The sequence below is a fragment of the Dermochelys coriacea genome, chromosome 8, assembly GCF_009764565.3.
Source record: "Dermochelys coriacea isolate rDerCor1 chromosome 8, rDerCor1.pri.v4, whole genome shotgun sequence".
Taxonomy (NCBI): Eukaryota; Metazoa; Chordata; order Testudines; family Dermochelyidae; genus Dermochelys; species Dermochelys coriacea.
In genome coordinates, this window is record NC_050075.1 from 54571819 (window position 1) to 54597981 (window position 26163).

Here is a 26163-nt window from a genome sequence, read left to right on the forward strand (position 1 = left end):
CAAATAAGTGGTAAAGGAAGCAAGATGAGGGCTCAAGAGGGAGAACCTGTCAACCCTATTAATATTATACTCAGGTCCCAAAAAGGACTGGACTCCATAACTGGGGGGAAAACCATGAAGGTTCCCCTAAAGGAGCCTTACCACGTGTGTGTGGGGGGGGAACAGTATGGCCCTGTACAGAAGGGTGATGTGCATATATTGCTGCTAAATGGACCCCTATGGACCTGACAGTCTGGATTGCTTCAGAGTACATACAACAAATGACTAAATGTCTAAAAAACACAACCTACGAGGGAAAATTGAAAAAATTGGTTTGTTTAGTCTGGAGAAGAGAAGACTGAGGGGGACATAACAGTTTTCAAGTACATAAATATTGTTACAGGGAGGAGGGAGAAAAATTGTTCTTAACCTCTGGACAGGAAGCAATGGGCTTAAATTGCAGCAAGGGCAGTTTAGGTTGGACATTAGGAAAAGCTTTCTGTCAGAGTGGTTAAGCAGTGGAATAAATTGCCTAGGGAGGTTGTGGAATCTCTATCATTGGGGATTTTTAAGAGCAGGTTGGACAAACACCTATTAGGGCTGGTCTAGATAATACTTAGTCCTGTCTTGAGTGCAGGGGACTGGACTAGATGACCTCTCGAGGTCCCTTCCAGTTCTATGATTCTATAGTCCAATATTGCTGAAATGGGTGTAAAGAGAAACAGCTAGTGCTACAATGCCTGAAAGGAAAACTTCTATTTATAAAGCTATGTCAGTCTAGTTGATAATTTCCTGCTTTGGAGCAGAATATTCTCTAAGTTGAACAGTTTCTTTCATTGGACATCATCCAGCTAACATCCAGGCTATCAAATGCAACAAAGCTGGATCCTGGACTCCAGTGCAGGATCTGACTCTTCTGTGAGACCATGTCAGTCAAAGTAGGTAAGATGATCAGGGTCTTTAATGAGAAATCCATCACAGCCCAATACAAGAATTGCCAGACCCAGAATGGGCCAGGCTATATCAGTCATCAGTCCTGCATCTTGCCTCAGTTTTCTCAGAACCCTCAATATCGTCGGAATCAGCAGAAAAGCACACATCAGTGCTGGTGTCCAGGGGATACTATATTACATACATTCTAATACCATAGTATCCAAGCACCTTCCAGTAGTGCATTAAACGACATGACTAACATCTGTTGCATGTTTGTTCTCTTCCCCTCTCCTTGGGAGAGAAGTGTGTGCAGTGCAATGTATTGTTTTGTTTTTTTAAAATGTATTATATATACACATATACACACACACACACACACACACACACACACACGGTGGTCTGTATTTCTGTTAGAGAAGGGCAAGGTCAAAGAAATGCACCTTGCATTTGGAGCAGAACATGAGGTCTGTGATACATCTGTCGGAGAGTCTGGGCTATGACCACCTCTGGAACAAAATGTCTGACACTTGTTCTGGTCCTTAGTAAACAGGTCTATTCCTGGGAATCCCGACTTGTGAAAGATGTTCTTTAGGACTGAATCTTTGACAAACCACTCATGGTTGTCTGAAAAGTGCCTGCTTGGTTGATCTGCAAAGGTATTCCAAAGGCCAAGAAGACGTAGAGCCACTAGTGTAATTTGATTCAGAAAGCACCAACTTCAAAGCTGCCTAGTTTCTTGGTGAAACAGAGGAGCTTGTCCCCCTTTGGTCTGTAGGCATAATGACTAACTGTGGTGTTGTCTATCAGCACTTGGTCATAGATTCCTGGAGTAATAGTTCAAATGCCTTTCATAACAGACAAGGTGAGTGAGGTTATATCTTTTATTGGATCAACTTCTGTTCTGAGAAAGACAAGCTTTCGAGCTTACATAGAGCTCTACTTCAGGTCTGGAAAACGTACTCCAAGTGTCACAGCTAAATACGAAGTGGAACAGATTGTTTAGCATAAGTAGTTCATACATATTTCAAGGGACCATTCAAGGTGAACAACACTGCAGTGATAGGGGGGAAAGGAAAGGCGGGAGGGAAAGTCAGCGGGGGGGATTGTTAGTGGGTTTTAGATTGTTGTAATAAACCACAATAAGCTGTAGCTCACGAAAGCTTATGCTCAAATAAATTTGTTAGTCTCTAAGGTGGCACAAGTCCTCCTTTTCTTTTTATAGATACAGACTAACACAGCTGCTACTCTGAAACCACAAATCCAGTGTGTCTACTCAATCCATGATTTTTAGTGCCTTGCAAAGTTATAAATTTAAGCTCCGAAGCTCATCTTTTGAAAGTGTTGTGCGGGTTTCTTTTGAGGATGAGGACTGATAGGTCAGATATAGAGTGATCACTTTGTGCACAGCATTTAAACCACAGGTGATATGGTGTTTTGTCTTTTTATCATTTTCCTGTGTACGTTCATTTGAGAGCATAGTGATTGTCTGACTTCACACATATTTGTTATTGGGACATTTAGTGCATTGAATGAGGTACACCACATGTTGTGATGGGCACGTGTAGGACCCATGGATCTTGAAAGGTATGGGGGATGTTGATCACGGTAGCAGTGGAGATACGTCTGCAGGTTTTGCATCTGTTGTGACAGGGTCTGGTAACACTTTGAATTGGTATGTTCTAGTCCATGGAGAGTTCACTTCTGATGATGAGCTTAGAGAGGTTGGGGGGGTTGTTTGAAGGACAAAAGAGGACTTTTAGGAAAGATATCTTTCAGGATGGGGTCCCCATCGAATATGGATTGTGGTTGTTTTGATGGTACCTCTGTGTGGGTTCCAGTGTTGGGTGTTAGGTGACAATTATGGGTGTGCGGTTTGAGGAGGGTTTATTTCTGTATTGAAGAACATTCTCTCAGGGTATTTGGATGCCTGTTCCATGAAGTGATCTACTTCTCTGGTGGAGTGTTCTTGTTTGGTGAAGGCAGTATTGAGTGAATTGAGGTGTATACCCGGACTGTCTGAGCATAATACATACCTGGCTGCAGATAACAGATTTCTTGGTGTGTTTGGGGTGGTTACTGGATCTATGAAGTGAGGTATGGTGATCCGTGGGTTTCTCGTAAATAGTTGACTGTAGGGTTCCATTGTTGAAGCTAATCACGGTGCCCAGGAAGTTGATGCTAGTGTGGGAGAGTTTCAGAGAGAGTTTAAGGGATGGGTGGTGGTCATTGAAGTTGTGGTGGAAATCTATGAGGGAGTTTAAGTTGTTGTCCAGCTGATGAAAATATTGATGCATCTCAGGTATATCATTAGTTTCTGGTGCATGCATGCCAGACAGAAGCCTTTGAGCTTTAGGATGTTTATGTAGAGACAAGCTTCTTGAGAGGGCCGTAGGTCCCAAGTTTAAAGGTGCTCTAGGAGACCTCCCTAAGTGGAGGAGTCTGGTCAACAGTCTTCGAATGTAGAGGAGCAGAAGGAAAAGTTACTCATCTTGTGCAGTAACTGGAGTTCTTTGAGATGTGTGTCCCTCTGGGTGCTCCACTTTAGGTGGCGGTGCATCCTGGCACAGTTGATCGGAAATTTATGGTCTCACGCATGCGCAATTTGTGTTTCACGGTGTCGTTGCTGCCACGTGTGGCACACGTATGACCCGAGCCCTCCAGTTCCGTCTCTACTGCAGTCTTAACTGCAAACTCCGAAGTACAGGGGAGGTGGATGGGTAGTGGAGCACCCACAGGGACACACCTCGAATAACTACAATTATTGCACAAGGTAAGTAACCTTTCCTACTTCTTCGAGTACTGTCCCTGTGGGTGTTCCATTTTAGGCGACTGTAGAGTAGTGCTCTTCTAAGGGCTGTGGGGACTTCAGGTTTGTTTGAGTCATTGAGGAAAGTACTGTGAGGCCCACTATGGCATCAGCCCTGGAGTCCTGTGTGACTGCATAGTGCTTTGCGAATGTGTGGACAGAGGCCCAAGTGGCCGCCTTACAGATCTCTAGTATTGGAATGTTATTAAGGAACGCTCCTGAGGTTGAAATGGACCTAGTAGAATGTGCTCTAATGTGCTCCGGTGGTTCTGTATTCCGGATATGGTAGTATGTTTGAATACATGTGGAAATCCATTTGGATAATCTCTGAGTGAATATAAAGTCTCCTTTCAAGCGCTCGGTCGTAAAGATGAAAAGTCTAGGGGATTTGCTGAAAGGTTTGGTTCTTTCAAGGTAGAATGCTAGCACCCTTCTAATGTCTAGTGCATGTAGGGCAGCTTCTGTTGGAGTACCATGAGGCTTAGAGTACCAGGTCGGTAGGTGAATAGATTGGTTCATGTGAAATGCTGAAGTTTCTTTCCATAAGAATTTAGGGTGTGGGCGTAGCGTGACCTTGTCCTTGAAGAATGTTGTGTATGGAGGATCTGCCATAAGAGCCCCTATCTCACTTATCCTTCTGGACGAGGTAATGGTGACTAGGAAGGCTACTTTCATCAATAAGTGGAGTAATGAGCAGGTGGCTAATGATTCGAATGGTGGTCTGGTGAGGCATTTCAGTACCAGGTTGAGGTCCCATGTTGGTGTAGGTCATTGAACGTCTGGGTAAACATTTATGAAACCCTTGAAGCATTTTGTAGTTGAGTGTATGAATGTCAAAGTTCGATCTCTCGGTGGAAGGTTGAAATGGCCGCAAGATGGACTCTGATGGAGCTCATTGTTAAGCCAGTGCTTTTCAGCTCCAATAGGTATTCTAAGATGAATGGCAGTGGTGCTGAATCGCTTGTCAAGTGTCTTCCTTGACACCAAGCAGAGAACCTCTTCCATTTTTGAAGGTAGATATTTCTTGTAGTCCATTTCCTGCTGTTTAATAAACACGTGTTTAACTTGTTCCGAGCCGGTTATTTTGTCATGGTGGAACCATTCAGGAGCCATGCCTGTAGGTGGAGTATCTCCAGGTTCAGGTTAAGAGTACAACCATTGTGTTGAGTGAGCAGATCCGGCCGGCGAGAGAGAGCTCGCAGGGTGCATATTGCCATGCGTAACAGGTAAGGAAGGATATCATGCCTGTCTGGGCCATGTCAGGAATATAAGGATAACCTTGGCCCTATCTGCTTGTATCTTGTTTATCACATGTGATATCACTGGTATCTGTGAAAACGTGTACATGAGTTGTGCTCCCATTTGATGAGGAAGGCGTCCCCTAATGACCATAGTCCCAGTCCCGCTCTTGAGCGGAACATCGCACATTTGCGATTCGTCGGGAATGTGAACAGATCAATAGTGGGAGTGCCCCACCATTTGAAGATTGAACTCAGGACCTCTCCGTTCATCTCCCATTTGTGATCCTGAGAGAAGTACCTGCTGAGCATGTCTGTTGTTGCATTCCGACAGCCTGGAAGGTAACATGCTGAGATGTTTGTTGTGTTCTGTGCACCGATTCCAAAGTCTCATGGCTTCTGTGCACAGAGAACGTGAGTGAGCTCCTCCTTGCTTGTTGATGCAGAACATGTCTGCAGGCGTTGCAGATTGCTCACAGCCCTCGCAAATTGATGTACAGTTAACTCTCCAGGAGACCATTTGCCCTGTATGGTGTGTTGACACATGTGAGCACCCCAGCATATCAATGTGGCATCTGTGTGATCGGGTTCCTGTTGGAAAGGGATACCCATACGGACATTTTGTGGATTTGTCCCCCATTGTAATGAGTTCAGGACATTTTGTGGAACTTTGAGCCGTTTGTGTAGGTTGTTTCTGCTCGGTATGTATACCGTGCGTAACCAACCTTGTAGGCATCGCATATGTAGTCTTGCATGTCATACCACGAACATCATGGCCTCCATGTGTCCTAGTAATCGTACGATACTGCGAGCCCGAACTTGAGGACTGACTTGTACCTCTGAGATGAGGTTCATGAATCTGGAAAGGGGTAATAATATTATGGCGCTGAGGTGTGCCCCAATAAAGTCTAGTTGTTGTACCAGGTTTATGGTTGATTTCCGTTCGTTTATTTGTAGAACGAGCTCCTGGAATAGTGTGATAGTGGACTGGACTGCGTCCATTGTGTCTCGTAGAGTTGGCCCTTTGATAAAGCAATCATCCAGATATGGGAAAATCATTATTCCCTGTTTGCGTAGACATGCCGCTACCACCGCTAGAGTTTTGGAGAAGACTCTTGGTGCCATGGATAGGCTGAATGGTAATACTCTGTATTGCAAGTGATCTCATCCTACCGTGAATTGTAGAAATTTCCTGTGAGCAAGATGAATGGGGATATGGAAATAAGCACCTTGGAAATCAAGGGTTGAAAACCAGTCCCCCTGTTGCAGCGCTGGAAGTATCATACCCAATCTGACCATCTTGAACTTTTGGGATCTGACAAACTTGTTGAGCTTCCACAGACCCAGGATTGGTCTCCATTCCCCACTCTTCTTCTGGGTCAGGAAGTAACGGGAGTAGAATCCCTTCCCTCTGAATTGTAGTTGTACTTGTCCCATGTAGAAGATGATTGACTTCTTGTCATAGTAAGTGTTCGTGAGAAGGGTCCCCGAAGGAGATAGGGAAGGTGGGTGGAACGTAAAGGGGATAGTGTATCCCGACTTGATAACTTCCAACACTCATTGGTCTGATTTTATGGTGGCCCAGATGTGGTAAAAGGACCGAAGTCAATGGCCAAATATTGGGGATGGGTCAGGTGTGAACGCTGTTTCATGAGGGAGGTTGTTCAAACCCTCGACCAACTTTTCAAAATTGCAGTTTTGGAGGTGCCGACTGAGAAGTCGGCACCTGAGATTGAGGTGTTCACCGATGTTGTGATAGTTGACGCTGGCATTGGTTATCGTATAGTCACTGTTGTTGCCTGTTTAAGGAGTCTCTAGGTCTCTGATATGGTTGGTATCTCCTTCTCTTTGCAGTGGGGTGTAAATCCCCAAAGTGCGGCCCATGGCCCAAGAGTCCTTCACTGAATGAAAAGGAGTACTTGTGGCACCTTAGAGACTAACAAATTTATTTGAGCATAAGCTTTTGTGAGCTACAGCTCACTTCATTGGATGCATTCAGTGGAAAATACAGTGTGGAGATTTATATGCACACATACGCAGAGAACATGAAACAATGGGTTTTATCATATACACTGTAAGGAGAGTGATCACTTAAGATGAGCTATTACCAGCAAGGGCGGGGGGAGAGAAAACCTTTTGTGGTGATAATCAAGGCGGGCCATTTCCAGCAGTTGACAAGAACATCTGAGGAACAGTAGGGGGTGGGAGGGGGGGGTGAAATAGTTTTACTTTGTGTAATGACTCATCCACTCCCAGTCTCTATTCAAGCCTAAGTTAATTGTATCCAGTTTGCAAATTAATTCCAATTCAGAAGTCTCTCATTGGAGTCTCTTTCTGAAGTTTTTTTGTTGAAGAATAGCCACTCTTAGGTCTGTAATCGAGTGACCAGAAAGACTGAAATGTTCTCCGACTGGTTTTTGAATGTTATAATTCTTGATGTCTGATTTGTGTCCATTTATTCTTTTACATAGAGACTGTCCAGTTTGACCATGTTCATGGCAGAGGGGCATTGCTGGCACATATCATACTGGTAGATTGGTAGCTCACCAAAGCTTATGCTCAAATAAATTTGTTAGGCTTGAACAGAGACTGGGAGTGGATGGATCATTACACAAAGTAAAACTATTTCCCCATGTTATTCCTCCCCCCCCACCACACCACCACCACTGTTCCTCAGACGTTCTTGTCAACTGCCGGAAACGGCCACCTTGATTATCACCACAAAAAGGTTTTCTTCCTTCCTCCCCCCCCTTGCTGGTAATAGCTCATCTTAAGTGATCACTCTCCTTACAGTGTGTATGATAAAACCCATTGTTTCATGTTCTCTGTGTATGTGTGTATATAAATCTCCCCATTGTATTTTCCACTGAATGCATCCAATGAAGTGAGCTGTAGCTCACGAAAGCTTATGCTCAAATAAATTTGTTAGTCTCTAAGCTGCCACAAGTACTCCTTTTCTTTTTGCGAATACAGACTAACACGGCTGCTACTCTGAAACCTTCACTGAATGAAGCACCTTCTGAGAGAAGAGTTATTCCTGGTCAAAAGGTAAGTCCTCTACTTTTGTCTGGAGTTCTTTTGCTATTCCTGAGGCCTGAAACCATGAGGCTCCGTGCTGTGGCCATTGTTCAGGCTGCCATGTCTGCTGTGTCCAATGCCACCTGAAGGGCTGTTCTGGAGATGAGCTGGCCCTCAGTGACAACGGCCTGGAATTGTGTCTGTTTTTCCTCTGGGAGCTCAGATATGAACTGGGCAAGTTTTCCATAGTTGTTGTAGTCATATTTGGCCAGTAGTGCTGAATAAGTGGCCATTTGAAACTGAAGGGTGCAGGAAAAATATACTTTGTGTCCGAACAAATCAAGTCGTTTGTGTTTTGTCATGGGGTGTAATCTTGAATTTTGGCTGTTTGTTATGGTGATTTACTGCCTCGACAACTAGGGAGTTGGGAGGCGGGTGCGCAAATAGAAAGTCTGTCCCCTTAAATGGTACGTAATATTTTCTATCCGCTCTTTTGTAGGTGGGCGGAATAGAAGCAGGTGTCTGCCAAACTGTCTCCACAGGATCCAAGATGGGCTCGTTGATGGGAAGGGCAATTTTGGAAGTAGATGTAGGTTGCAGTATTTGTACCAGCTTGTGCTGGTTTGTCTTTACCTCCTCTAGCGGGATGTCTTGGCTTTGAGCGACTCTCTTGAACAGCTCTTGAAACTGTTTAAAGTCATCTGCCAAGGCTGGCAGTGGGTGCATAATCGCCTCATATGGGGAGTAAGATGAATTTTATACAGATGATGAGTCATGGTCTGTGCCCGTTTCTGCGTCCTCTTTCCCTTCCTTTGTCTCCAAGGGTTGTAGTGTGGGAGACGCTGGGTTAGAGCGCAGTTAGCATCTCTCCACTGTGGACAGTCTAGAATGCTGACCCCTTTTTGAGCTCCATGGTTCCGAATGAGTCCATTGCATTGGGAAAGCCATAGGAGGGTCATCTGGTGTCTTGGACCCATGTGGCTCCACATTAGTCGGTGGGGCTTAGGTGAGGAGTGACGTGGAGATACAGGGTACTATCCCTGCATCTCCTCATCACCATCACTGGAGAACCATGCCATGTCTTGTGGGCTGTGATCTCCTCTGGAGCTTGTGTGGGAGCCCTTGGCACTGAGTATCAGTAAATGTGGTGCCAATGGAGTTTTCCAAGTTTCTCTGGTGCAGCAGAGACTATGTCGGTGCTCATTTCTGAGAATTCATTGGTGCCATGGGTGCTTTCCCTTTCGTTGATGGAGTCTCTGCCGACCAGTGTTTGGCTGCTGCCGATTTTGTGGCGTCTACCAATGCTGAGGGTGGAGGCCTGGTGCCTGAGACACTCAGTGCTAAATCCCATACCAGTGAGCTTGGTGCCGTGGAGGAGGCATGTTTTCATCGATGCCTCGACTCCATTTCTTTCGCTCTGACCTCGGGGGCGCAGGAGGTGCCTGGAGCGTCATAGGTGCTCACCCGAGAGTAAGATGGCATCGCAGGAGCAACCTTGCAGGAGAACACCTCCGTTTTCGCGGATCTCTCCGAGTTTGAGTCCTCTTTTTGTTTTTTTCAGCGGGTAGGTCTCCTTTTCCATCTTGAGAAGGGCCCGGAGAGGACGTTTGCTTGTTCGCCTCAGACTGGAGGGACTTCTCCATCAAGATCATTTTAAGCCAGACATCCCTGTCCCATCAAGCTCTGGCTTTTGGATTGCTCAGTGGGGGCATTTCTGGGAAATATGCCCCTTACCCAGGCAGCGTACGCATAAAGAGTGTCCATCTGAAACGGGCATGGCATCGCAGCAGGAGCTGCATCGTTTGAAGCCTGGGAACCCCAGCATTTTAACTAGGGGTGGTTGACTAACAAGAAAAAAACTTTTTTTTTTTTTTTTTTTTTTTTTAACACTGACACTAACTCTATCTCTCTCTCTAACAACTTATCTAAATATTTATCTAAAAGCTATTTCTTAACGGTTTTAGGGAGAACTGCTAACACTGCCCCTTTTCTCCGTCTTCAGCCCAGGACGGCTGAGAAGGAACAAGAGGGCTCGGGTCATGCGCGCGCTACACACGGCACCAACAGTACTGCAACACGCGACCTGCGCAGACACTGCTACCATAAATCTCTGATCGACAGTGCTGGGACTCACTACCACCTAAAGTAGAGTGCCCACAAGGACACTGCTCAAAGAAGAAAAGGGTATTCTGTTGTACATCTGAAGGTCTTTCCACCAATTTAATGAAGTGAGGATTTCTTGCAGGACCATGACCATCAAGTTCATGCAGTGTCTGCTGGGTGTCCAATATGACTACAGCTAGTTGGAAATTTTCCAACCAAAATGTTTTTCCTTCCAAAAATGCCAATTCATCAAAAGCAAATATTTTGCAGAAACGTGTCAAAATAAACATATGTTCTGAGACAATACAGGCACAGTTTTGATGGAAACTTTCCTGGTTTTCTGCCAACTCACCTACCCACTTTGGAGTCAGGATCCACAACTTCACAGCAACCCTGTTATATGGACTGCCTAAGGGCCACAGGTCCCAGGGCTTCCAGACTTCCCCTTAGCATGGGGAGCAAGCTGACCCAGGATCCTGGAAGCCCAAGCTCTTTCCAGCTGAGGCTCTCAGGTCTAGGCTCCCAAGTCAACAGCAGGGAACTTGGAACCCTGGGAACTTCCTTCCATGCCTTTTTCTCCAAATATTTGAGGTACTTATATGCCCTCCCCCATTATAGCAGTATATCAGCACCTCACCATTTTTAATGCATTTACCCTCACAACACCCTGTGATGTAGGGAAGTACTGTCAACCACATTTTACAGATAGGCAGCTGAAGCACAGAAAGACTAAGTGGGGAAGATCATATGGAGCAGGACACAGAAAATGATATATCCAGAGGGCACTAGATAAAGAGCTGCAAGAGACCCAGGTGGCAATTCCTGCAAAGCAGGCAAAAAGGAACAAAAAAATTCTATATCTGGAACAGCTGATCAGGCAGCAACACACCTCTGAAGTCTCACTGCAACAATGAGCAAATGTATCTCCACCTAAATCTTAATCTTAGAGGCAGTTTCCCACTTCTCTGAGAATAGTCTCCATTGACCACAGACAAGTGGGTAAGTGAGGTAGTGTAGTTAATCCCTGAAAAAAAAGGGCCCCATCCCATCGCTTCTTCATCTCATCCCCCATCTCGGGCAATCTCATCAAATATGAACTGATGCTAAATGAAACCTCACTTAGACATCCCAGCAACAGAAAAGTAGCCTTCAAAAGATTCTTAGGCTATATGCAATAGGCTATTCATCATCCAAAAGCTTACAGGAGAATTAGAGCATTCCTGGACCTAAAATGACTCAAACGGATGAAGAGAATGAGCTTCTGCATGCAAACCCTTGCTGTGATGGTAACATCCCTGTCCTAAAGGGGCTTCCTCACCTCAGTTGACCTAGAAGCTACATGCATCTACATGTCCTCATATGTCTGTGCCACCGCTGCCTACTCAGCTTTGCTTATGACACAGGCCATCCCTGTACAAAACTCCACCATTCAGCCTCTCTTCTGCCCTCAGGTATTTAACAAGGTACTGGTAATGGTCATAGCCAGACTTCAATCTCAGGGCACTCACCTGTATCCTTTCCTGGGCAACATTTTAATCAGAGCTCCGACCAGAGCAGCAGACCACCCTTCCGCATTTTGGATACTGCAGTTGCTTCAAGCACATAGTTTTGTGATAAACACCCAGAAAAACTCCCTGATCCCTTCCACAAGGATAGCTCTGGGAGTGGACATATACATTACTGAGGCAAAAATCTACACATCACTGGACAGATTCCAAAAAATCCAGAACCTTACATCTATGCTAAAGAACACAAAGCCATCTACAGCTCAGTGTCTCCAACTACTGGCCTTTTGGTTTTGTGTATATAAGTCACCCCATGTGCAAGATCCCATTTCATGTGTCTCCAGGTGTTTCTCTTCCAAGTATGGACCCATTCCCTGGAACATGTACAGGATCAGGTACTGGTCCCAAGCCAGGTATTGGATTCCCTCAGATAGTGGGAAATCCCAAAGAATGTTTGCAAGGGTCTTTTCATATGCCTTCTAGACCCACAGGTGCTCAACATATGTCCAATTAGGGGGACAGGAGCATACCTGGGATACACAACAGCACAAGGCACCTGGAACTCCACAGGAGGGAATCAAAGCATCAGACGCCTGGAGGCTCAGAGCTGTCAAGTTCACCCTACGAAGGTTCCAGAGGGAAAGGAGTCTGAGCAGGTCTGTCTTCATTTACTTACTGAAGACAAGGTTAGAGAAGCTTTGCCTATCTCTAGAAACCCATGAAGATCCTGAGAAGTATTCTTTTCCCCTGAATGAACAAGAAGTATTTTTTTTTTAAAATAACTTCCACTGTAATTCTTTCCTAATTCTCCAGAGGCACAGGAAGCTTACTCAGATATGCAACTTCTTTTACTGCTGTTATCCAGAACTTCAAAAAGTTTTAGACCACTGAATGGTATCTTGCTCAGTTCAGTCCTAGAGTGGTGTCCACACTACGAATTTGTATATCTGTTAGCTATGGCGGAACAAAAGGAGGCAGTGTGGAAAGGCCAAGACAGACAGATCCAAGGGACAAATATCTCATTAAGGCAGAATTTCTGGATGAACAACAACCTGGGGAGGAAGTGGGAATGAGTGGGACAAAGAACCATTTGAGAGGAACAGAATTAAATGAAGCCAGGCTGCAAGAACTTGAGGTGGTAAGACTGGATAAAGCAGCAAGAGTCACTTTACAGGTAGAAGGCTTCTAGCCAATTCAAACACACATGAAGTTCCCTTCTGAGGACCCAGAGCGTCTAGCTATATGACCTTTTTCCATGGCTGTAGTGTCCACTGGTCCCTAGAGCAATAAGCAATAATGAACACCTCATCTCCAAAACACCCAGAACAGACTAACAGATAAGCCTATGACAGCCTATCACTAACTGGTGTGAGATACCCTTTTCTAGGACTATTGCTGGCCATGGCAAAGTGGAAATACTTCCCTCCAAGCCAGAAAAGAGACATCTCCACGAACACCCTGCTGCACATCTAAGTCTGTCAGTTCCTCTAATGAGCTCTATGGTTAGATGTCTGCTGGAGGGAGAAGGAGAAAGAAAATGTGGAAGTTTGGGGAAGGAATGCCAGCAAGCCATAGTAGCCAAGGTTTTCCCCAAGTGATCTGCAGAGGAATGACAACAGGTTGTTTCTGCAAAGAGAGGCAAAATAAACAGCGCTTGTTGTGCAGTTACTAGTCTTACTTATGGGGAGTTTTGATAACAAAGCTTCTCACCAGCGAGCTACCTTTTTGAATGGGTGTCCATTTCAAACTAATGGACTGTCTATTAGAAATTTATATTCTTTCTCATCCCACAGACTGAGAGGATTCTATACGACCACTTCTGTTAGATCAGAAAGTAAAAGTTCAGAGGTCACTTCTGAATAACGATCTCCTTCAAGACAGCTATGTACTAATAGCCCCTAGGTCATTTGGCCTTGGTTTTGTTTAGCACATTTAGTCCTTCCGACTCACATAAAACATAATCGAAGTCTTCCTCACCATTTCTGCTGTCATTGTTTTAGCTACAATATGAGTTACAGCTTTCCGATCATCTCTGTGTCCTCTCCTACGCCTCAGTATCCTTGGGGTCAGAGGTCCATAAACTCTGTAATTTAGACCAAATCTATGTACTACAATTAGTTTTAGACAAAGCATTTCTGACAGTATATAAAATAGTTTGACTTTAAGAAGTTTTATGCTGAATTTATTAGATTTTAACAGATACATTTAAATAGCATCTTCATCTATAACAAACATACCAGATAACTCCAGCATCACAAAACTTTCACAGTGTTAAATGCAAGATATGTAAAAGCAGCACAAATTTGTTTAGACAAGTCACTTACCACTTAGCTGCCATCTCCAGAATCCTATAAATTAATATATTTCATGAATTTGGTTTTAGGATCCTGGACTTTGTTTTCAAAGATGGGTCAAACATAGAATTCTATTTAAACACTGTTCCCAGTATAATCCATTCACAAAGATTGTCTGACTGATCAGTACAGATAGGCCAAAAAATATTTTAAAGCCATTTTCAAAAAGCATCTTCTAGCCTAGATCAACCGTTTGACTCCATCTTTTGTTAAAACATAATTCTTTTATTATACCAATCTCCAATGAAATGTTCAAATGGAGTGTCCAAACAAAAGCCTACCAAAAAAACCCAGACACATTTCTTAAAATGTAGGCACATCTTAAAGTATGATTATGGTTAGAAGAGGGACTCTTCAAATTATTTATGCTTCATATTTTTTCCTCCCTCAATATAATAAACCACTTCCGTTTTACAAAGCAAAGAGAAATTAAATCTGCAAGAGATGCAGGGCAGGAAGGAGGATTAGAAGGCACTGGGGGTGAGGGGGAGGCAGGACAGAAACAGAAGAGGACAGGGATAGGCTTGGTGGGGGAAGGGAAGAAAAGCAGGAGCAAAAGTATCTGGAGCCACTAGACTACGCTCCCCAGCAGAACCTGGAACTAAACCCATTATTCCCAAGTCTCAACATTACTTTGCTATCTAGTAAATCACTGTGAAACCCACTGAAAGTATGTGTCTCCAATCCCCATCTCATGACAGTCCCATCAGAAGATAAAAACCCTTCTATTGCTATCAGCTATGTTAGCTCAAGTGGTAGAGAGCTGCGCCATGAACCAAAAGATCCCAAATATGCTGTTGGCCTATATAAGGGGTAAATCTGTTCCTACATAACGGATTTATTTTTTTTATTTTATTTAAGTTTTAAAAAAAAGACTTACTACATAAGACATTACTGTTAGTTTAATGTTGCAAAGTCAAGCACTCAGAAGTTAGAAAATGTTAAAATTAAGTTTTCCTGTGCAGCCTTAATTCAGCCTCCTTGTGCATATGTTATGATAGAATTTAATTATGTGTTCATGTATATTTTTTCCCTACAGAACTCCTGCCTCATTAAGTTTACAGGACAAACTGTGCTGTAGGAATGAATCAAGGTTGTATACTGAATGAGACTGTTGTAGGACTGCTGCCTCATTTGTTGCAAAAGTTGGAAGACATTTAGTGAATGAGGCAGAGAACTATAGGAAGAAAAAGATGATCTTATCACTAGGGCAGCTGAATAACATTATGGAAATTGAATTCTATCCCTGAGTCTGCCATAGAGTTCCTATATGATGCTAGGTATGTCACTTAAAGAAAACTTTTCACAGGTGGTCACTAATTGTGCATTCCTCATTTTCCAGGTACCTGGCTTGAGACACATGTGGGTTCATTAGAGTTAAGTGCCGAGCACACATAACTGCAACTGAAGTCTGTATGTTGAAAGTATAGTGCCCATTAAGTGCTATAAAATGCTAAGTACTCTAAAAACCAAGCTTCAGGCTTCTCAGATTCAGCACCCAAAATTAACTGGTTTCAGAGTAGCAGCCGTGTTAGTCTGTATTCGCAAAAAGAAAAGGAGTACTTGTGGCACCTTAGAGACTAACAAATGTATTTGAGCATAAGCTTTTGTGAGCTGTACTCACAAGTACTCCTTTTCTTGTTGCAAAATTAACTGACACTTCTAACAATTTTGAACTTAACCTTTGTACCTCAGTGCTCTACCTGGAAACTGGGGATATCATCATCTCACCTCTCAGGGGGTGTTGAAGATTAATTCATTAATGTTCATAAAGAACTAAGATCTCAATGAGAAAAATATAGAAAACAACATGAGCAAATTAATAATTCTGTTCAAATCCTGCACTGAGTACAGTGTGCAGTAAATAATTGAGGATAAAAAGAAACAGTAAACCATCTATTCTGTGCAATGAATGAGGCAGGGATCCCCTGGGGGGAAAAAAGTAATAACATAATTAAAGACTGTCATAGAGCATATGCACACCAGGGCCTGAATTAAGGTTGCCTCTGGGCAAACCTAATTGGCATTTACCAATTTTTGAATGCTTTACTTTCAACCTTCTTTTAACGTAGGGTTTTTTTAATATAATATGGATTTATAGTACACATTTTTATACAGTGAAATATTGTAGTTCAGACAGCATCTGGATAAGGACTGAAGTATGCTGATAAACTAAAGAAAAACTGAAGGACAGATTTTTCTAAATTTAGTGATTTAATAGTTCCACTGGAGAGTAAGTAGCAATCAGTTGGTTACCTTAATGTAATAATTCCACTAGGGAGGATATCACAGTCTTAACCACTGGCAGGAAGCTTTTAAATTCATAGTTTATAATTAATTACAGTGCTAATTAACTTGTATTAACATTTGGAAAGGACAAGCAAGAAATTACAATGTTTAGAATGGATTTTGTTGTAGGGCCTCAAGTTTGAACTAGTAAGTATAAAACAGTGGTTCTCAAACTATGGGGCGCATCTGGGAATGAATCAAGGGAGGCAAGAGCTGTGTGCATTTTTTTTTTTTTTTAATTTAAGAGTTCCAGCTGTTAGCCCCAGGTGGTTGGGGCTTGGGCAGAAGGGCCATGCACAACCAGGAGATGAGGGGAGGGGATAAAGAGGACGGCCAAAGGCCCGCCATCCTAGGGCACTCCTCCACCCCCCAATCCATCACCAGGATGTAGCCTGGGCTTTTCTCCCCCGACCCCCACCAATCCTTCACCTGGAGGTGGCGGCAGGGCTCCTGCTGTCAGCCGCGGGACACCAGCAGCGCAGAAGTAAGGGTGGCAATGGGGAGCTAAGTCTGCTGTGAAAAGGGATATTGACAAATACCACTTTTTACGTTGCCACCCTTATTTTTGCACTGCTGCTGGCACAATGCTGCCTTCAGACCTGGGTGCCTGGCCAGAGGTATACGTACTTGTGTGGCAGGGGCCGTAAATGACTACAGACACACAGAAAGGGGACTCGGTCAAATAAGTTTGAGAACCACTGCTATAGAAGTTACCTGAGGCGAAGGTCCTCCCATATTTTCAGCAATCCACATAGCATTACTAATTCATAGTATTTTTTCCAACATTCAACAGCTTCTTCTGCTGTAGGTTCTTCTTTAATATTACTTTGGAACTGAATCAATTCCAAATGCATGTTTTTATACTTCTCCAGATTTTTTCTAAAACGTTGACCAATTGGAGCAGGAATAGTTCCATTCTCAATATCACACCAACTGTGAAAATAAAAAAAAAAATTATACTTCGGTCATAGGGCGTACAAGACCCATACCGGCAAGGAGGGTGTTAATGAAGGACTCTGGACCCAACTGGCCCCGCGTCACTACATCTGTAGCAGATCTCAGGTATGGAGAGGGGAGTAAAAAGAAGTCCCAGCTCTGTGCCGGGCTGACCAGGAAGGAAAGCAGAGCTCTGCTTCTTCATTGCCAAGGAAAGCCTGGTTTCAGCCAAGAGTCAGATACAGCTTACTGTCTGGATGAACCTCCCAAAGGATGAGATGACCAGGTCAAGGAAGACTGACCTAAAGGCCTGATTGCATGAAGACATGCTCTAAATAGAAGGGCAGGATCCTGCTGAAGATTCCTTGGATGACTGTTTGAGTTCATAGCATTCCTTTTTTTTTTTTTTTTTTAAAACTTTAATCCCCCAGAAGGGGTAGGACTCAAGTGTGCCTTACCTGGAGGGCTAAAGCACCAATGCAGCAGACCCTGTGAGAGGTGGCAATTGACGGTTGGAGACCCCATGACAAGGTGAATAGTGCTCCAATGGACCATGAGGAGACCCCTCACAGCTTCTTTTAACAAAAAAAAAAAAAAAAAAAAAAAAAAAAAAAAAAAAAAAAAACACACAAAAACCTCTCTCTCTTTTTGGGGTAATATACTTACAGTTTAATTCTCTCTTCTATCAATGCTGCATAGGTCTCACAACTTTCATCTTCATCCCAATCCCTCCAAAGGAAGTCATAGAAAAATCTAAAAGATATATTGACATTACAGGGGGTCCCCAGTATACATCAGGGTTGCATTCTTGAATAGGGCAATGGATATTGAAACTACGGATATGGGGGAATTTAATTTTTCCCCACAAGAAATAATGGCCCGCTCCAGCCCTGCCCTGCCTCTTCCCGCCCAGTTCTGCCCTCTCCTCTGAGCGTGTCCAGTCCTGGCTCCTCCTCCTCCCTCTCAGCACCTCCTGAGCACCAGGGGACGCACCCAAAGAAATGCCCTGCAAAATGTGAAGTGGATATGTGGAGCGGGACCGATGTGAATCTGAACATGTTCCCCTATTGGTGAGCAACGGATACAAGAAATGACTGATAAGGGGGAAATGTATACCGGGGACCCCCTGTATGATACTGCCACCACATTTGCTCTTGAGTGAGAAGCCGGGGAAAAAAAGCTTCCATATGTTGTTTTGGCAATCAACCTCGTAACTTTCTATTGTAGTGATCTCAAGTTGTGAAAAACATTTTCACTTCATAAAAAGCTGCAACACCACAAATCTTATTTCCCCACAAGAAAAATCTGCTTAATTTCTGCATTTTGATTTTTCTCTTCACCTCACTAGCAGCCTTAGGTAAAATCTCAACAGCGCTTCTGTAAGTTCATCCATATGGCTGTTTTGGACAGCGACAGCCATAAAGATGAAATTTAGTTACCTACCCTTCATTTTTCCTTCTCTGTAATGGGCACCTGGTGCTCCATAATCTGTTATAACTAGATTATTCTTCCTCATCTTCCAAGCCTGAAGACTAAAAAAAAATAAACCCCACTAGCTTCACAATGTAATGCTGGCAATTAGAGCTGACAAGAGAAGTGGTTGCCTCTCTCTAACTCCCCAATCAAATACTCATGCTAAGATGACAAATTATTAATTTTGATTAGAACACAGGGAAATGGAAGAGACCACTTACAGCAAAGAAAGATCCTAAAATGAGGGGATCACAAGATTTCTCCATCTCTCTCTGCAGGAATATTCCATAAAGAGAAAAAAGGAAGAACTGAGACATTTCCCCTCCAACTGGAAATTAATGCAAATTAAGTGACAATCTGGGAGAGATCTCGCAGAGCACCAGATGCCCACTTAAGAGAAGGAAAAATTACATGTAGGTAAGTAAATTTAACCTCTCTTCATCATGGGCGCCTGGTACTCAGTAATCCGTTACAACTGGGAAGTAGCCAGTAAAACATATCTACATAAACAGGAGTGAAACTTGAAACATCAAGAGTGAACCACAAGGAAAAAACAGCTGCTTGAGGATAGGTTTATTTTGTTTGTTTTACTTTTCTTCTGCCTTCCCTCAGCATGTGAAGGGTTTTAATGAAAGAATGCTAAGAGAGAGCTTGCAGGACCTTTTGTTCAAAAACTATGCCAAAGACATAACATCCATTTTAAAACGATAAAGGAATTCACTGAAGTCCACATAGCTATACTACATAATTACTTAAACAAAGTATAATGCTATTCTGCCCAGAAAATGGACATATGTCTGAACTTTTACAGGAGGAGGAGGATCTTTTATGAACAAACTGTAGGCCTGACAAATTCCTTAATTTATCCATCTAGGAATACTGACTACGATGCTTTTGTTGAAACCTTTCTTAGGTCATCCATCTAATATTAACATTGCATCTGATTTTCTTCAAGAATTAGCTTTATGTAAACAGAATTTGAATATCCCAACATCTAAAAGAAGTAACTGACTTTTAGTGGTGGAATACAAGGAAAGCAAATAGATTAGTTCAAGTGGAAACGAACATTTCAGGGGACAATTCTGGTGCAGGCCTGAGAATCATTACATCTGCAAAAAAACTGCATAGAAAGATTCCAGATGGATAAAGCCCCCCAAACCTTAGACTAGATGACCCCTGCAGTCCCTTCTAACCCTATGGTTCTATCAACTAACTCTCCTGGCCAATGTAATTGCAAACAGGTAAAATGTTTTAATAAGTATGGGGAAAACTCCATGCGTTTAGGAAAAATTAGATTATCTGAAGCATTAAACTATTCTACTAGTCTCCTACCAGCATCGCTGTAGAGAGACAGCTTTAAGGAATTAGGAAATGTGAGGGTGTTGCAAAAAATGATAGAATTGGAAGGAATATGCTACAAGTAGGCTAACACTGAGACCTGAATCTGGAGGAAGACTGTGTCATAGTCTTAGCAAGTGCCTATCTAGAAGGAACTCCAATATATGTCCTTTCAAGAGCACCATGAGAATCAAGTTCTCAAAATCCTTTGAAGTTGTCAGATTTGTGGACAACTTCTAGATTTGACTAGCATGTTCCATGCTCTAGAAGGAAAAAACTTCAAGTTCCAGGCCAAACATTTCACGTGCTGAAGTCTGGGAGTCTGAGAGGATCCTGAAATATAAGTTTCCACTTGACTAGGAAGTTTGAAATGCTTTTTTTGGTCACATACACTAAGGTATCTTACTGAAGGCCTGAATTAACCTTTTCAGAAGACCGAACAACCCCAATATACTGGGCTATCCATCTTAACTGTTGTAAAGAGAGCTGCTTCTGCATCTATAGCTTTTGCTGCTGCTCCAGTTTATGACCTGCTCCTTGAAGAGACAGAGGAATGCTTTAAAAAAGAAATGATAGAAAGAGTTGATAAAGGGGGAGGGAAAGCTGAGATGAACATGCTCTGACCTTAAAATTTTACTGAAGTCGTTTTAAAACTGTGGAACAAAACTCTCCTTCCTAACATTTTAGCACAGGATTACAGACATTTGGATTGTCCATTGGAGCTGGAAAGCTAATGGTGTAAGCAACTAGACACTCAGCAATATCACTTGAATGAAAATTGCTGTCAGGCTCAGTAAAGTAGCAGGCTAGACCAGTCTGGAACACATGAAAGCAAACTGGAAGAAAGAAGCTGTCAAGGCTGAATCCCCACTGTGGCACTTTGAGGGCAGAAGGTGGAAGCCTGCAAGGATTTCAAAAATTAATACTTGCCGCTCCAGGCTTATATTACACTCCCAAAGTTACAGCTTTTCTCTGACCTTGGCTTGGTAAACACTGCCGCCACCCAAATCCAAAAAAAACTCCTTTGAACCCAGGAAGAAGCGCTTGGGCATTTCTCCCTGTGGGGTACCCTCAAGCCCTTTCAACCCTTGCCACCAGCTAATTAAACAACATATGCACAAACCTCTTAAGGACACAAAAATCCAATCCTGTTCCTAAAAAAGGTAAAATTTATTAAAAACAAAAAAAGAAGGAAATACATTTGGAACTTAAGCTTTTTGCGAGATCTTAAAAGAAACAATTATAAAAATTAAGCATCAAGATATCTCTCTTGAGGTTCAACTTAAAGATTACAAGCAAAACAAAAGCATCTGGGCTTAGCACAGAGGAGGTCCACAAGCCAAAATAAGGAAATAAACCTGATCATGTCTATGTCAACATTTCCTGTCCAATGATTTCTTCTAGATATGGAAGATGAATTTTCATACCCGATTCAAGCCTTCATAGCATTCCTGCATATAGAATTGCTGCTCCATGTCTTCTCCTCCGGAGAACAACAGACAAAGGGGAAGCTTTTTTCCCCATTTTAAAAAGTTCTAGCCTCCCAATGGCTCTTTTGGTCAGGTGCCCTCTCCTTTTCCTTTACCTGGGGAACTTTAACCCTTTACAGGTAAAGCAAGCAGAGAACAGACAGACAATAAGAGGGACTTTATAGCTAACTGGCTGGCTTGGTGTTCATGAAAGGGAGCTACCCCCCTCCTTTCATTTATTATAGAAGCTCAGTCACATCCCTACCTGCAGATTCCAGCTATTTTGATGGTCTATTTTTGGTATAGGCAGGATGCTTGCAGTAGGGGCGAGGATGCTCTCCTGCACTCATAAGAAAAGTCAGCAGGAGTGGTAAAAAGGCAAGCTGAGTTAGACCACGCTGAGCTAAGGGAGGCCAGACAGAAAAACGGTCTACTGATACTGACAGGCTAGCAGTATGGGCTAGATCACTCTGCATCCTGCAAAATAGAAAAATTAAATCAAATTGGTGGCAGGGGAAGAGAGAGCAGCAGTAAAACAAAGGACTACACTAGGTCATGCTGTCACTACACTTGAGGAAGCCAGAGTAACGAAGGACTAGTGGGCATCAGCAGGCTGGACCAGGCCACTCAACTAAGACAGCAGAAGACCTGGTAATAGGGTGTAGGGAAATGCATGTTCGATATTCTTCACAAATCCGTATCTGCACAACCCTCAGGCTGCCCTAATATAAAATGGTAACTGATACCAAATACGGGAAATCTGAAACATGAGTGCTATGTTGTTGGGGGTATTTTTTTTTAAACTACATTTTCATTTTCAGAGCCTGTAGAAGACAGAGCCTAAGCCACAAGAAAAATTGTCTAGGGCCCGTCCTAGACAGCTGGGCCAAAACACCAGGTACTGTGACAAACTGAAAGCAGTAGGCAAGTCATGCTCACAGGTTGTTCCTGACCCTGCTGACTTTCCAGCCTCTTGGGAACATTCCTAGACCCCATACTTCACCACAGTCAGAAGAAAAGAATAAAAAGCTAGGGACTTCTGGCTTCTTGCTTCCAAAATGCCAGGTCCTGTTGCAGAATTTCCATTCCAACCAGCTTAAGGCTTGCTTGTCAGATGTCTGTAGAGTGGAGTAGGAGGTGATCATAGCTAAGCTTGCTACACTGCCGTGTTTTCTCCTCAGTAATAGCTTTCCTGTACATTCCTCTTCTCAAAAATCCTCTAAGGCCTGGTCTACTCTACAAACTTACATTGGTGTAAGTAACTACGTCGCTCAGGAGTGTGTAAAATCCACACCCTAGTGTAATGCAGTTATACCAACCTAACCATTATAGACAGCGTTATGTCGACAGAGTTTCTCCCGTCAATGTAGCTTCCATCTCTCATGGAGGTGGAGTTTCTCCCATCAGCATCATAATATCTTCACTAAGGTGCTACAATGGTGCAGGTGCACTGGTGTAGCTGTGCCACAGCAGCTTTTTAAGTGTAGACCTGCCCTAACCTATTGGGGGCATCAAGAAGAGGAAGAAAAAAGAAATATGCACAATGGAAGTAACTCCTGCTTAGAGATGAGTCCTAGGGCAACCTCTAGGTTCTTTGAGCAGAGGCAAAACACTGGGGCAGCAGAGAGGCAATCAATTCCATGAACATTTCCAACTTGGTGACACTACATTGTGAAGCTAGAAAAAATGGCAAAATATTTTCAAGTTGAAATGACTCACTGAAAGAAATCCTTTTCTGCAAAACAGTTTGTTTCTACACATTAACAAGCATTTTGTCAGAAAATTCTTGACTGGCTCTACTCAAGATACAGTACTGCAAACCTTGAAAAAACACCATATGGTTGGCGCATTAAAATAAAAGGGTCAACACCTTTTAGAGTTAAAAAAAGCAGAAGTGTGAAGCCAAAGCATCAGAATCCAGATAGAGCTGCTGAATCTCAGGTCCAGAAGCTGTTCACTCCTGGACTAAGTAAATCCAATCAAATTGCAAGGGTTTTTTGGAGCATTAACTGGACTTCAGCAAAATACTTTTTCATCCTTACCACTTTTTAAACTAAGACCTTTGTTTGTGAATATTCTTACACTATTAATGAAGCAAAATAAATCTTTCTAATCTTTCTATTTTAGGTACAGTTCCTCAGTTAACATTTTAGCATCTCTGAATGGCAAAAATAGAGGGGGAAAAGCTAAATACCTCACAACATCCAGAGCCTGGGCAATATCAAATACTACCATATCCTGCCCCTCGACAGGGTAGATTTCCAGCAGAGGTACACAATGGTCCAGTTCATCCAAAACATTATCAACAAGCTCTCTTGGAATATTTGCAATATTAGAGGAAAATGGTTCAGCAACAGATACAGAAGCTTTCAAGTGAGATGAGGTGCTCTGAGATGGTTTGCAAGTAACCTAAGACATAAAAAATATATAGTTACAAAAAAATTTTAAAATGTCTATTTCTTTGTTAGTATGATCCTGCAATCCTGCCACACACAAAGTTCTTACTAACTTTCATGGGACTGCCACCTGTAGAAGTGGACCATACTACAAAGCTAAAAATAATCAGTGAAAATGACATCTTCCTTTAATTTTACCTTAAAGCAGTAGTATGATTTTAAGAGAAAATGATAAGTTTGCTACAGAATAGGTAAACTGAAAATTGAGTTATTTTTTAATCTAAACATTACAGACAGTTGTAGAGGCCAGTATTTAAAACTAAATGAAATGACACATTTTAGCAGTTCTAAGCAATAGCTCCTGAATTTACGCTCATAAGAATTATGATTATACTTAAGACATATGTTCAAGGTTGCCTAAACAATATTAGTATTAAGTATTTCCGCATTAAATAACCTTTTTCAGTTGCCTCTAACTTTGACAAGCCTTTACCTTTCAGGCTGAAATTTTCCAAGTCTGGTCTCAGTGTGAAAGAGAATTTTTTTTAAAGTCTGAATAAAAATTCTCAGAAGTAGCTGAACCAAAGAAGGGAGGGATTTATTAAAAATTCATTTGTTCTTGAATAGTTTTAAGTATCTCAATGCCTTGGGCTAGAAAGTTTAAATTTGGCAAACTGACATCATTAGATTGACTATGTGCAAAACTGCAACTCAGGGGATTTAAGTCATTGTAGATATACAAGGGTTGACGTGCCCCTTTAAGGGCCAAGGCCTTGGGACAGTCAGCCATGTTCCATTAGCCCTGTGCAGGGTTGGCCAAAAGAAGAAGTAGCCCAGCAGTAGAGGGCTGACTGGAATGGAGAGCACAGGACAGGCAAAAAGAAAAGGAGTACTTGTGGCACCTTAGAGACTAACAAATTTATTAGAGCATAAGCTTTCGTGAGCTACAGCTCACTTCATCGGATGCATTTGGTGGAAAAAACAGAGGGGAGATTTATATACACACACAGAGAACATGAAACAATGGGTTTATCATACACACTGTAAGGAGAGTGATCACTTAAGATAAGCCATCACCAGCAGCGGGGGGCAGGGGGGCGAGGAGGAAAACCTTTCATGGTGACAAGCAAGGTAGGCTATTTCCAGCAGTTAACAAGAATATCTGAGGAACAGTGGGGGGTGGGGTGGGGGGGAGAAATAACATGGGGAAATAGTTTTACTGTGTGTAATGACTCATCCATTCCCAGTCTCTATTCAAGCCTAAGTTGATTGTATCCAGTTTGCAAATTAATTCCAATTCAGCAGTCTCTCATTGGAGTCTGTTTCTGAAGCTTTTTTGTTGAAGGATAGCCACTCTTAGATCTGTAAATCGAGTGACCAGAGAGATTGAAGTGTTCTCCAACTGGTTTTTGAATGTTATAATTCTTGACGTCTGATTTGTGTCCATTCATTCTTTTACGTAGACTGTCCAGTTTGACCAATGTACATGGCAGAGGGGCATTGCTGGCACATGATAGCATATATCACATTGGTAGATGCGCTGATGAACGAGCCTCTGATAGTGTGGCTGATGTGATTAGGCCCTATGATGGTGTCCCCTGAATAGGTATGTGGACAGAGTTGGCAAGACAGGCAGAGGCCTGTGGAAAGTTCCAGGAGAGAAGGCCAGGGAGTGACTATTTAGGAAGAAGCAGGGAACTACTCAAAAGAGCTCTGAAGGAACTGAGGTGAGAGACTAAAAGGAGTCTGGGAAGAGCGAAAGCTGAGCCCAGAGTATGGGCAGAGTGCTTGAGTCAAAGGAGGGAAGACAGACCCTTCAGGAAGGAGGGGCTGGGCCCAGTTTGAGACTAGGACAAAGTGTTTGGACTTGTATACCTCAGAAGGGGCAGACTTTTTGTTAATGGCTTATCCAGAGGGCCAAGTCCAAGACGGAAAACTGAGGCAGGGTAACCCACAAAGCCACAAGGGGCACTCAGGATGCTGCACACCACAATAGATAACCAAATGAATGCAAGGCAAAAAAGACTAATAAAATTATTGGGTGTATAAACAGGACAATGATATTACCTCAGTATATGCTACTGACAAGACTATCACCGAAATGGTGTGTCCTGTTCTCACAAAATTAGAACGTTCAAAGATGGCAGAAATTATTCAAGGTCTAGAAGATGCATCTTTCAATGAGAAATGTAAGGAGCTCAATCTATTTAACTATTTATAATTAAGGTTAATTATGAGCTGTAAGTTATGTACCTACATAGGGAAATCTTAAAATCAGAGAGTGGATGTCTTTCTAAAAGATATGATCTAGTTCAATTATAAGTTA

General features: G+C 42.7%; 1 protein-coding gene across 2 annotated transcripts in view; it reads right to left on the reverse strand.

Annotated features, from left to right (window-relative positions):
- SHCBP1L (SHC binding and spindle associated 1 like) overlaps positions 1-26163 on the reverse strand; it is a 65033-nt gene that overhangs the window by 27990 nt on the left and 10880 nt on the right. The window contains exons 3-6 of one of the 2 annotated variants that reach the window (XM_038412919.2): positions 23636-23850; positions 17828-17914; positions 16940-17158; positions 13533-13665 (exon numbers count right to left, since the gene is read on the reverse strand). In XM_038412919.2, coding sequence (XP_038268847.1) covers positions 13533-13665; positions 16940-17158; positions 17828-17914; positions 23636-23850 — 654 coding nt within the window. The remainder of the gene's footprint in view (positions 1-13532; positions 13666-16939; positions 17159-17827; positions 17915-23635; positions 23851-26163) is intronic. The other variant, XM_038412915.2, reaches the window with a different exon arrangement.